The following is a 12,000-nucleotide window of genomic DNA, read 5'->3' as shown; positions in this document are numbered from 1 at the left end:
TTTGGGCGCGCGTTAAAGAACTTGAGGTGGTCAAAATTTCCGGAGCCCTCCCCTACAGCGTCTCTCATAATCATATTTTGAGACATTAAACCCCAATCATTACTGCTACTACTGCTGCTGCTGATGTTGCTGCTACTACTACTGCTACGACCACCACCACTGCTACTACTACTACTGATACTACTACCACTACTACTATTTATACTACTACTACGACTACTACTTTACCATGCAACACCACCACGACTCTCTTTTACGCACAGTAAGCGAGCGGCAGCCCCCCCCCCCCCCACACACACTTGCCGCAATCGCAAGGGCAACGCCACAGTGTGTTGGGTGTGGCCCTTCTCGAAAGGTGAGCAGCTCTCAGTTGTGCGTCAAGGGGCGGCCACCTTGAGGCCGTTCTCCTTGCCGTGGCGAGTGACCCGCTCCAAGGTTTGTTGCACGGACACGCCGCTGCGCGACTGCTCAGCTTGCATGATATCAGTTTAGACACGCCTCGCCGCTGCCACGCTCGATTTGTCCCCTCGTCTCGCTTCTGCAGTTTAGTTGCCCTAAACAACCGGCCGCTGTTGGAACGAAAGGCTACGGAGAGACGGGACCAAAGGCCAATGCTGTTCCGATGGAGAGGGCAATCCACTGGTGACGCGCAGTTACAATAACATCGGAAAGTGGCGCATTTTGTTTGCACCGGGTTTTCGTTATGTTCACTTATTATTTTCGGGAACGAATAAACGACGATTTTTAACTCGTATTAGCCGCCAGCAGATGACCTGCCACTTTCCATGCTAACACACGAACAGAGGCTACTGGTCTGTGGATAACAGTAATGGAATTGTTATTATTATCGTTCTTGAGCAGCGGAAGAGTGATGATTGTTATGATGGTAAATGGGTATGTAGTGAGCTGTGTCCTTTCACCGCCACTTTGTATACTCTTCTACTTTTTTTTTTTTTGCAATTCCATGATCATTTATTCGTCTTACTTCCCCGTATGCAAACCACGATTTTCTTTGAACAAAACGTATAAGCATGCCCATTCGAAATCCTTCCTGCTTAGTTTGGGGGGGGGGGGTGCTGACACCCCCTGTAAAGTTGTTCGCGCCGCGTGCCGCACGTGTCTCGCACAGATGCCGTTTTTCGGGGGTGACAACCGCTGGACGATAGATGACGTTGTGTTCGTGTTGAGTACCACTGTTGGTAGAGTGGTACCGCCGACGGTGACCCCTGGCGGAAGGCAGGCCTTGGTGGTGGGCGAGGGTTGAGCGAGCCTCTTCTGCGCGTGGTGGTTGCCGCGAACGGTTGGCTCTAGCGTGGGTACTCGGTGCGTGGCACCGCGGGCTGCGACGCCGGGGGCCCGCGTGGTAAGTCAAGCGTTGGCGACGCCACCTTGGGTATGTTATTGTGTGTTTGGGGTGTTACTGTGTTATGTTGTTTGTATGGTAGCGTGTTAATTACGATTGATGTATCGATTCGGTGGATGATGTCGTCCTTCTAAAGTTAGTTATGTAAATGTATGTATGTTTGGTATGTACCGACCGCGTCTATGCGTTCGTTCACTCCAAGAGCGTGGCGTGGCGCTCGCTTGCCCACTTCGAGACCGCCGCACTGGCTGCCCAACGTGGAGCTCTTGGAGTATCGGACGACAGTTTTTGTGGTTCGGTACAATCTTTTGTTTGAGCCGGGGAAGAGTAGGCCTTGGGGGGACTTCTCATTGCTAGCGTCGGTGGCTTTCTTGAGAGCGAGGAGATCGGTATTTGTGACGTGTTCGAATTTGTCGGCAGGTTTACTTTTTATTTCTTTTTTTTGCTCGCAAACGTTGTTCGTTTTTGTTAGTGTTAGTTTTCAAAAGCGTTGTTGAATTAGGACGAGAGCCATGCGGTCCGCATCCTGGGGTGAGCAAGGCATAGATCACGTGGTTTGTAGGCCAGGCTCGAAGTGAGTGAGTACGGAAGCCTCGTGGGTGGTCCGATTTTCCTTAAATAGCTCCTTCTATCTCTCACTTTGGGCTCAGGGAGCCGGGTGCCGTTGCTGTGTTGTATTGTGGGTCGACGCCGGGGCGGTGGACGCTGATCGCTCGGTAAGCTGCTGTGTGCGGTGAGCGATAGGGCCACCCCACAGAGTGGATGTCTCCTCACGGCTGCCTCTTCTACGCCTCGGCTGGGTGCTGGGTGGATGCCGGTTGTTGCCGAGCGACTCATTAGGCCTAAGGCTCTGTGCAGCCGCCTGTCGAACGTGGCACAACTAAGTGGATCGTGGCGTTGAAATGTTGCGCTCTGCTTCCCTCACTTTTTTTATCTTGCGATGCACGAGTTAGCAAAAAGTCATTTTTGTTTTATTTTGATGGGCGTCTCGGCCCCCGCCGATGCATTAGCTAGCAGTACTGACCATCGTACCACGTGGCTGAAAAGCCCTAAGCTCCCTTCCCTAGACCCTGCTCCATTGTTTCTTTCGAGTTTTTTTTTTGTGTATTCAGCGGGAGGGATGTCATCCACGGCCGGCTGTCTTCTGCACATCGTCAGCGTCACTGGCCAGGAATGCGGTCGTGAGGTCGGGCGATGAAGATGCCTGGAATCTGCGCAACTGCCTGCAGTCCGGCGCCCTCGTGAGTGCTGGTTGCAACTGGAAGACGTGTCGGCGCTAGCGACGGTTCGTCGCGCCGACGGCAACGTTACTGTTGCGGGGCCGGTACCGAGGTGAAGTCGAGCCGGACAGTGCAGCAGTGTCGACCGGCGGCGGTGTCGTGGTGCAAGGACATTATGGACATGCGATGTCTTTTTTTTTGTTAAATCTTGTGTAGCTGATCTCTTTGTTTTCGGGATATGGTTTGATTTAAGGTTGGGGAAATGTGGTGCTGACACCCCCTGTAAAGTTGTCTGAGCCGCGTGGCGCACGCGTCCCACACAAAAGCCGTTTTTCGGGGGTGACAACCGCCGGACGATAGATGGCGTTGTGTTCGTGTTGAGTACCATTGTCGGTAGCAACGCTTCTAGAGCTAGGTAAGTTGCAAAACTGAGCGGTTTTGCGTGGCACCACTGCTGCCAGCGACAAATGTGGCACTATTGTCGCATCCGGATTCGCTCACTGCATGCTCGCTCGTGTCATTCCCGTAACCTCCATCGCCTGTGCATGTTGCAGTGCGTCGATATCTGTGGAGGCTTCTTCCTGCGTGAACAGTTTTGTGCTTAAGCGTGCCCTGTTCTGCTTTGTATGTGTTGCGTGTTTTCATCATGCCCCGATGTAGCGTTCCCGGCTGTAGAGTAGCTACAGGAAATGAGAGACACTACAACATTTCTTTTGTACCCACGTGTACCTGAGCAGTGAGAGGTATGGGACCATGCTATTCCTCGGGCTGATAAGAAACTGCCTAGCACCTCACGTGTGTGTGATATGCACTTTCACTAGAAGGACATCTTGAAGACTTTCACTCACGTCATATGGTAAGAAGGTACAAATTGCCAGAGCAAAGTGGGAGCTCGTCGAAGGATGCGTTCCACGAATATTCCCGAATTTGTCCGCTTACCTTTGTCGCGGGGCCCGCGACAAAGGAGCAAAAGCTGCCTGATAGGAGTGGGATATTTTCCAGAATATTATCGGCGAAAAAGAATAGACTATCTCCGAGCACTGAGTTCGAAGACAGTGAAATAAGTCCCGACATGCCGTCAACTAGTGGCGTCGTTTTGCTTCAAGACATAGAAAACGTTTGTTTGCCTGCTGCATGCTGGTGGAAAGTTGTTGAGAATGACGAGACAAGCCGTCTTGTGGTGTTTCTAGTGCTAAAAAAAGCGCCATTTGTGGAGAAATGTGTTGTCGTCGCAGAAGACATGACAGTCACCATTAGCAGCCGTCACCATCGCTTGGCCAAGTCGCCGGGCAATGCAGATACCATCACCCAATTGGCCGAACTTCTGGGGGACATAGAAAAGCATAAAGTGTGTTCATGTTGTCCCAGTGCGTCAGCAGGCAGACTCGTGAGTAATGACTACGAAGGCCTCAGCGATACCCCAAAGTGCGGTCTCTGCTCGAAGTTGTGTTAACAGGTTTCATTAGAGGAACTCAAGAAGAAGCAGAGGGAAGACATGCTCAAGATAATGGCCGCACGCGTAGCTTTTCGACTGTCTAAGTTGCTAAAGGATGTGACTGACATGAAAAAAAAAGCTGTTTACATAACCAGACAAAAGCCACGGGGTGTGCCATATAGTTGTAATTTATTTTCAAGCACGAAAAAACACAGCCACAAGAGACGGTGCAAGACATTGTAATTGGGTTGTTCGCGTGTAAAAATCTATTGCGAACGTACACCAACTAGGAACTAACCGATAGACTCGAGTATGTTATGCTATATATATCAAGCATGGTTTATTGTGGACTGTTCAGAAAGCCATAATTATACTATTTTTGCCTTACACCGCTAAATATTACGCAGTATTAAGTTTCTGCGGCAGCCCAACAAATCTCGATAATATACTGTTGGCAAAGCTCTTTCAGAACGGCCGCCACGGCGTCTTGCCACGACTACTACGCGTTTTCGTCTGCTAGCGGAAGCTTGTTGCACCGCAAGTGCCACCAAACCGGAAGCTGTCCCGGCGCCGTGTACCGAGTAGTCTGACGCGGGGAGTTTTGCAACTTACCTAGTCTAGAAACGTTGGTTGGTAGAGTGGTACCGCCGACGGTGACCCCTGGCGGAAGGCAGGCCTTGGTGGCGGGCGAGGGTTGAGCGAGCCTCTTCTGCGCGTGGTGGTTGCCGCGAACGGTTGGCTCTAGCGTGGGTACTCGGTGCGTGGCACCGCGGGCTGCGACGCCGGGGGCCCGCGTGGTAAGTCAAGCGTTGGCGACGCCACCTTGGGTATGTTATTGTGTGTTTGGGGTGTTACTGTGTTATGTTGTTTGTATGGTAGCGTGTTAATTACGATTGATGTATCAATTCGGCGGATGATGTCGTCCTTCTAAAGTTAGTTATGTAAATGTATGTATGTTTGGTATGTACCGACCGCGTCTATGCGTTCGTTCACTCCAAGAGCGTGGCGTGGTGCTCGCTTGCCCAATTCGAGACTGCCACAAGTTCTAAGAAACATTTGAGTGCGTTCACCTGTTTATTCACCATAAATTAGCTAGATAAGGGGCACGTGCAGGCGTACATGCCTTATTTTTTACGACTGAGCTGTTCGCAACAGAGGCTTCCAGGCATTTGTGATTTCGAATATTATACGAGAAAATAAATATTACCGTGAGCTAGCACTTCAATACGGAAAGCTTGGCTGACTCGGCCATTCTCTAACAACCTTCTAAGTTTCAAATATTTTGTTGATATGTGGAGTTCAACATCCCCAAACCACCATATGATCATGAGAGACGCCATAGAAGAGGACTCAGGAAATTTCGACCACGTTTGTTAAATAATGAAACAGTTCGCAAGTCCTGCATGTCTCTGTATTTTTTCAAAAAAGTATATTCTTGTGTATAATTATTAACTTTTGGTAATTTCTTTGGACGGAATGAATCACCTCGATGCCAGCGATGACGGGCAATATGGCCTGCATCTCCGCAGTGAAAGCACAGTGGACGTCTGTCCACTGTGCGCCATGCATCTGTTTTTCGTGTCGGTGGACGTCCGAGCATCTCTCCTGGCGTCGATGCCCATGGGGGGGGGGGCTGTGGACGTCTGGTTGTATGGCTGAAGCGCGGGTGGTTGATGAAGTGTCTCCTCTTGCGGCGGAGACCAAGGGGCCATTGGCACCTGGTGGTACAGCGTCGGCATAGCGGGTGGTGGACGTCGAAGAGCGGCAGCGTAGCTCATAGGACGCTGCTGAGCATCAGGACCGGCCGTGGACAACGCTTGGTGGATTTCGTCGCGTACGACCAGCGACCAACGCGATGGGATTTTCAGCAGCCGGAGTCCGTAACCTCTGCAGTTCTTCGTGAACTATCTCCCTAATAAAGTCTCGCAAGGAGTTCTGACTCTCAGACGTCATGGCAATAGCATCGATTGGGACATTGCTGGACATGCGGTCATATTGCCTGCAGCGTTGATGAAGGACCCGCTCGATAACCGTAGCCTCTTTAATGAAGTCAACCACGGTACTTGGAGGGTTGCGCAGTAGCCCGGCGAAAAGCTGTTCCTTGACATCGCGCATGAGGTAACTCAACTTTTTATCTTCCGTAATGTGTGGGTTAGCTCGATGAAAGAGACGAGTCATGTTCTCGGCAAACATTTCAACGCTTTCGTTGGGTTTTTGAACCCGTAGCTCCAATAACAGCTGCGCATGGTCTCTTCGATTGACATTGGCGAATGTATCGACGAACTTTTGTCGAAAGCCAGGTCAAGCTGACAGATTGCCTTCTCTATTCTCATACGAAGTACGAGCACCGTCGTCAAGGTAGAAATAGGCATGAGAAAGCTTTTCCTGTTCCGGCCTCGGATTGACCTTGGCAACACGCTCGTAGTGGTCAAGCCAGCCGTCAACGTCTTCACGGGCACCGCCACTAAAGCGATCGGGAACGAGGAGTTGAAAGATGTTCACATAAGATGGGTGCGTCAGAAAGCTGCCTTGGGGAACCTGTTGCGGGCTTGAGTTGGCCATTGGTTGAGGTGTGCGGTGACTAGCAGGTTCCGGCGAGTGAGTGAGCTCTGGCACGAGGCCTCGCAGGCGTCGACTGGAGCGATGCACCAGAGTTTCTACATGTGACAATACGTGTGAACTCGATGAACGTCTCCCAGCGGGCGTTTGGAGCATCAGGCAGGGTTGCGGCCCAGCATTTCCACCCGTGTCGCGGTACAACACGAAAAAAAACACAGGTACACCTTGAGACAACGAAAGCAGCGTGTTCTGAAACTCTGAGCCTCAAGATCGTCTTCTTCCGTCTCGAGTGAAGCTAGAAGCTCACTACCTCGTGTCCACTAATTCCCCCATCATCGTTTTCTTCCACATGTAGACACGCGTCAGTATTACTATGGATAGTATATAACCAACTGCGCCAACTCCCCGACTCCCCGCAGCATAAACTTGATTTTCCAAGTGTGTGGTATATACATATACTATATGTTGTAGCAGAAGAAGCAGACTGAAGGGCAAAAATGTTGACATGCTTGCGTTCCTTCAGCAGAATGACTGACTGACAAAAAATAATTAGGGTCGACCGTTCCGCTTTAGCAGATAATAAAAATAATTGCTTGGATTTAATGCCCCAAACCACAACATGATTATTACAGATGCCGTATTAGAGGTCTCCGGAAAATTTGACCACCTGTTTTTTATATATATATAACGTGTACCTAAATATAAGCACAAGGGTCTCAAGCATTTCCGCCTCCATCGATGATACGGGCACCACCACCTGGATTTGTTTCCGCGACATGCGGATTAGCAGCCCAGTGCCTTAGCCACTAGACCACCGTGAAGGGTTCAGCCTAAGCAAAAAGGAAGCCGTTACATGTGGTGCAACCGCACAGCTTCAAAGTTATTTTGTGTTTTGTGATTCCAAAATATGAATACTGTTACGTGGTGTATGCGTCTGACTTAGAAGAAGAGGAAGAAGCGTAGAGAAGGAAAAAAGAAGTTTTCTTGGCAAAAAAAAATGAAAAACAATTTAGAACATACTCCCTCTCGGTGCTTCTAACGTGGCCTCCAGCCACACATAACAATTTTTATGCCGTTCGTACTAACCTTCATGAAACTAAACGAATTAAGTATACTTGTTTGAGTATTATTATTGCAGAATTTAAAAAGTTTTTTAATCGTAATAGTTCCTGTGCAAGATTACACCTATACTGGCTCATCTGAACGAGTGAAAACCAATAATTACACTCCTAACGTTTTACGTATGCTTTCTTTTGAGTATATTTGTTGAGTACTGAAAAAGTCTCACTAAGTTATGTAATCAATTCTCGGCAAATCTCCCATAGTGGGTATTAGCTATGCTTGAATATTCATCGTCATCATCAGCAGCTTGGTTCTTTACTGCTCGCAAGTGATCGGCGGCCGTGCTTGATGAAAAGGCCCGCGGCTCCTTGAGGGGCTACCAAGTAGTGCTGCGCCCGGGTTTCTGAGCGTCTTCGTTGTTGGACATGACAGGCAAGGAGGAGGCGTTTACATTTGACCATGTGTTCAGCTGCCCCTCTGAGCAGGAGAATATTTGCAACAACTGTGTCCACCATCTTAACAATGGGTGTTTCGAAGGCTACAATGCCGCCATGCTTACTTATTTATGGCCAAACTGGATCTGGGAAAACATGATGGGCACAGGCTGTGCTCTGCACGTCAATCCTCACGAGCAAGAAGTTATACCGCAAGGTGTGCTACACATATTCAATGGCATCGCTGCCCGCCAGCAAAAGACCCGAGACCAAGACAAACTACCACCGGGCTTCAAGATCAATGTACAGTTTATGGAGCTTTGTAATGAAGAGATCCCCGACCTATTTAGCCCTGGCAAAGACTCGCCTGAACCAGGATGGAGATCTGCGAAAATTCACGAAGACTCCCAGGGAGACATCTACACTGTTGGTTTTACTGCCAAGGCTGTACATAATGCAGAACAGGTCATGAAGTGCCTTGACTCGGGAGCTCTCTCGCGGAAGACTGCCAGCACTCAGATGAATGCACTGTCGTCCCAGTCTTACATCATCTTTACACTGCACGTAAAACAGCAACGGGTGGTCCAACTAAATTTGGAAGATAGCCATTCAGAGGACTAGGAAGAAAACTACTCCTTTTCCAAGGTCAACAAGAAAAATTCATCGATGAGTAAATTCAAAACGCTGAACGCGAAATTCCCTTTCGTCGATCTGGCTGTCTCAGAACAGCTTAAACGCACCGGTGCTCATGGGGAGTGGCCTAAGGAAGAAATATTAATAAAATGTGGCCTTCTTGTTCTTGGAAATTTCATATCTATCTGTCAAAAATGTGTCAAAAAAGGGGCTGTGGATGTGTCAAAAAAGGGGCTGCACGTCCCACACAGAGACTCCAAGATTACCAGGCTACTACAGGATTGCTTAGGAGGAAACAGCCGTACCCCGATGATCGCCTGCGTCTGTCCTTGTGATCTAGACTTCGTGGAAAGACTGAATAGCTTGATATATGTGAATCGGGCTAAGAACATCAAGAATCGAATCATGGTGAGTGAAGGCAAATGGAACGATATGATCGCAGCTCTCCGAATGGAGATCTATGAGCTGAAATGGAAGCTGAAAGAGTGCAAGCATGGCAGACGCTTTATAGGGGAAGACTGCACAGAGCCAGTGAACGACATGTTCTACCAGAACCCCATGCTCTAGTCGAAAAACAACAACTTGCGTACCCGTATAAAGGTCCTCCAAAAAACCGTAGAGTGCCTCACTGTCAAAAACACTGAGCTCCTGGCTGAACAAGCAACTGGGGAGTGGGTTGGCGGAGGTGACTCTGACACCGGCGAATGCGTCAAACACCTCATCCAGGGATACCTATAGGAGGTTGATGAGCTCAAGACCAAGTTCATAAAGTATGAGGAGGTGTGTGCCCAACTTCGAAAGCAGCTCCAGAGGTACCAGGCACGCATCTGCATGGGTCCTGATTCGACAGTTACAGAGAGTGGAATCTACGACATCAGCTGCAGCGTCGAGGAGACTAGCGTAGAAAATGTACTTGCTGAGGCAAAGCACGACGTTGAAAACAAGCGCAAGACGAAATGCTTGACATCCAAAGGGAACAAAGAGGACGATGGTGGTGACGAAATATCACACGTAGACGGCGACACCGCTCAGAACAGTGGCACGGCCACTGGATGAAAGAGGGCACACCCGTGCGTTCTTTCATTCAGCGGCCGTGGCAGTGAGAACGAAAGCTCAGACTCTGGAGCTGAGAAACTGGAAGAAGACAAAACTATTGACAAGGACCTAACCACACTCACTACCGAGATCTCCTTCAAGCAGAAGATGATAGGTGAACGGGAGCAGTGTCAGCGAAGACTGGCGGTCCTACGAGGAGTGGCAAAAGAGCGAGATGGGTTGGGGGCCTCTAGAAGCGCGAACACAAGGCACCACATTTATTATGACGCTGGTTTCGTTTCGCAACATGTTTGAAACAGCTTTCGTTTCTGGGTGCACCTGTTCAGCGGTTTCTTTGTGTTGGACAACCTCACCGACACTGCGCAAGTGCTGGTAATCCCCGCCGCTAATGATTGAGGCATTTACCCGCTGAGCCGAATGACGGGGCCCCTGTTCCGCTGTGAAGCTACTGAGACATTCTGTGCGAGCTGACCGCGTATATTGCTGCTGTGCTGTTTTTCCCGGCTACCAAGTGAACTGACGCATCGTCATCGGCAAGCCGTAAAGGCTGCTGGAAAAGCTTGCACAGTTTTAGTGGGAATGGACGCACTGCAGCCGTCAAGATGATTGAAACACCTTTCCGTTTCTGGGTGCGGGTGAATGCAGCACCGCAACTTCACTGTAAAAATGCGAACAATGTTTGGCTGCTAGTGCTTCCAGGCCCCCCAATATTGTTTCAATTAACATGTGAGTCTGTGTTTATCGGCAAGTTGTTATTCATGTCCGGTGACGTAGAGCTGAACCCTGGGCCTCCCAGAGACGATCCTAACAAGGAATTACTACAGCTTGTTAAATCACGTCATGATAAGTTTCTTACGAAACATGAAGAAGTCATGTCTGCCCTGGGTGAAGTAAAAGAAGCTCAATTTTTGATGAGGCAGCAAATCGTCCATATAGATAATAAGCTCTCGGCCGTTGAACACAGTTTTCGATCGTCTGAGGGGCAACAAGGGGAAAGCGTAACGCCTGAAATGGCTATACTGAACCAAAGGCTAAATGAATTTGAAGACCGTTCGCGTCTAGAAAATTTAATATTTCACGGCAAAGCTAACACCACTGCTGAAACTAGGGCACAATCGGAAGACAAATTTTACTTCATATTAAATTCAGCATTAAGCCTGAACCTAAACAACAGCGATGACCGAATTTCCCAAGCCCAGAGACTTGGCCGTTTTGTCACTGAAAAGCCCAGACCTATTATTGTTTGGCTTTCATCTTGTAAACTAAAAGAAACGATTCTGTCTTAGTTTTTGTGAGGCAACCAGAACTTTGAGGACAAAGCTGTATGATTTCGGCAAGAAAAGCGGCGAAGTTTTCTCTTTGAGGTACAACAAGCTATACATCAACAAAAGGTGTTACGTTAACTCCCCCACACCAACAGTGTCTGTGAATTGCATTTTGGCAATGCTCCAAATAACTGAACTGTTACCTGTTGCTGCAAACTGCCGTTCTAGCGGTTCTTTTTCCTGACAAGTTAGACATTAGCCTGGCAGCCAGTATTCTGAATGCTTATCCGTGTTGTTGTCAAATGTTCGCAGTTTATTCAATAAACGCGACGCTCTAGCTCATATTCTTGATTCATGTGCCGCTGACATTAGTGCATTCACGAAGACCTGGTTTACCGATAAAATTTTGAGCGAGGAGTTGTTTCAGTGCGAGAAGAATTATGTTGTGCACCGTGGCGACCGTGATATAAAACCTGGTGGTGGCGTACTGATTGCCGTCGCCGATAAAGTAGTGTCTGTTATGTTTGCATTTACGACGTCCTTATAGAAGTAGTATGCGTATGTGCTGTCTTAACAAAACATATTCCTCTGTGCTTGTTGTCGTCCACCAAATGCACCAACTGCTTTCTGCGATGAACTTCATGACGTTTTTAATTTTCTTGTGTCAGAATTTCCCCACTCTCCTTTGCTTATTCTGGTTGATTTGGGTGATGCTTTTCTGGGTGATCCTGAAGACTGGACCTGTGGATTCATATTGTGGAGCACTCGAAGTGAAACAGTGAGTACCGCTCTCACGTTGTTTCGTTCAGCGCTTTGTTAACTGCGTGAGCACGAGAATAACACCTTCAAACAATTTCGTTTTCAACTAGTTGATAACAAATCAGCATTTGTTTACTTAGCGAGAATATTTCTCCGAACTGTTTCACGGGGATGATGGCGAAGTGTGATTGTGGGAAAGTTTTTTTGTTTGTTT

The 12,000-nt window shown here is 48.6% G+C and overlaps 1 protein-coding gene across 1 annotated transcript; it reads left to right on the top strand.

The window, feature by feature from the left end:
* The first annotated feature begins 7,930 nt into the window (after nt 1–7,930).
* Nucleotides 7,931–8,770, top strand: LOC142776841 (kinesin-like protein KIF21B). Its single transcript, XM_075881193.1, has one exon. It carries the CDS (start codon nt 8,065–8,067, stop codon nt 8,692–8,694), a length of 630 nt encoding a protein of 209 aa, XP_075737308.1. The 5' UTR covers nt 7,931–8,064; the 3' UTR covers nt 8,695–8,770.
* The last annotated feature ends 3,230 nt before the right edge of the window (nt 8,771–12,000 follow it).

Source organism: Rhipicephalus microplus, chromosome X (assembly GCF_043290135.1).
Source record: "Rhipicephalus microplus isolate Deutch F79 chromosome X, USDA_Rmic, whole genome shotgun sequence".
NCBI classification, from domain to species: domain Eukaryota; kingdom Metazoa; phylum Arthropoda; class Arachnida; order Ixodida; family Ixodidae; genus Rhipicephalus; species Rhipicephalus microplus.
Note: the sequence above shows the minus strand (reverse complement) of the source record. Positions and strands in the feature narration are given on the sequence as shown.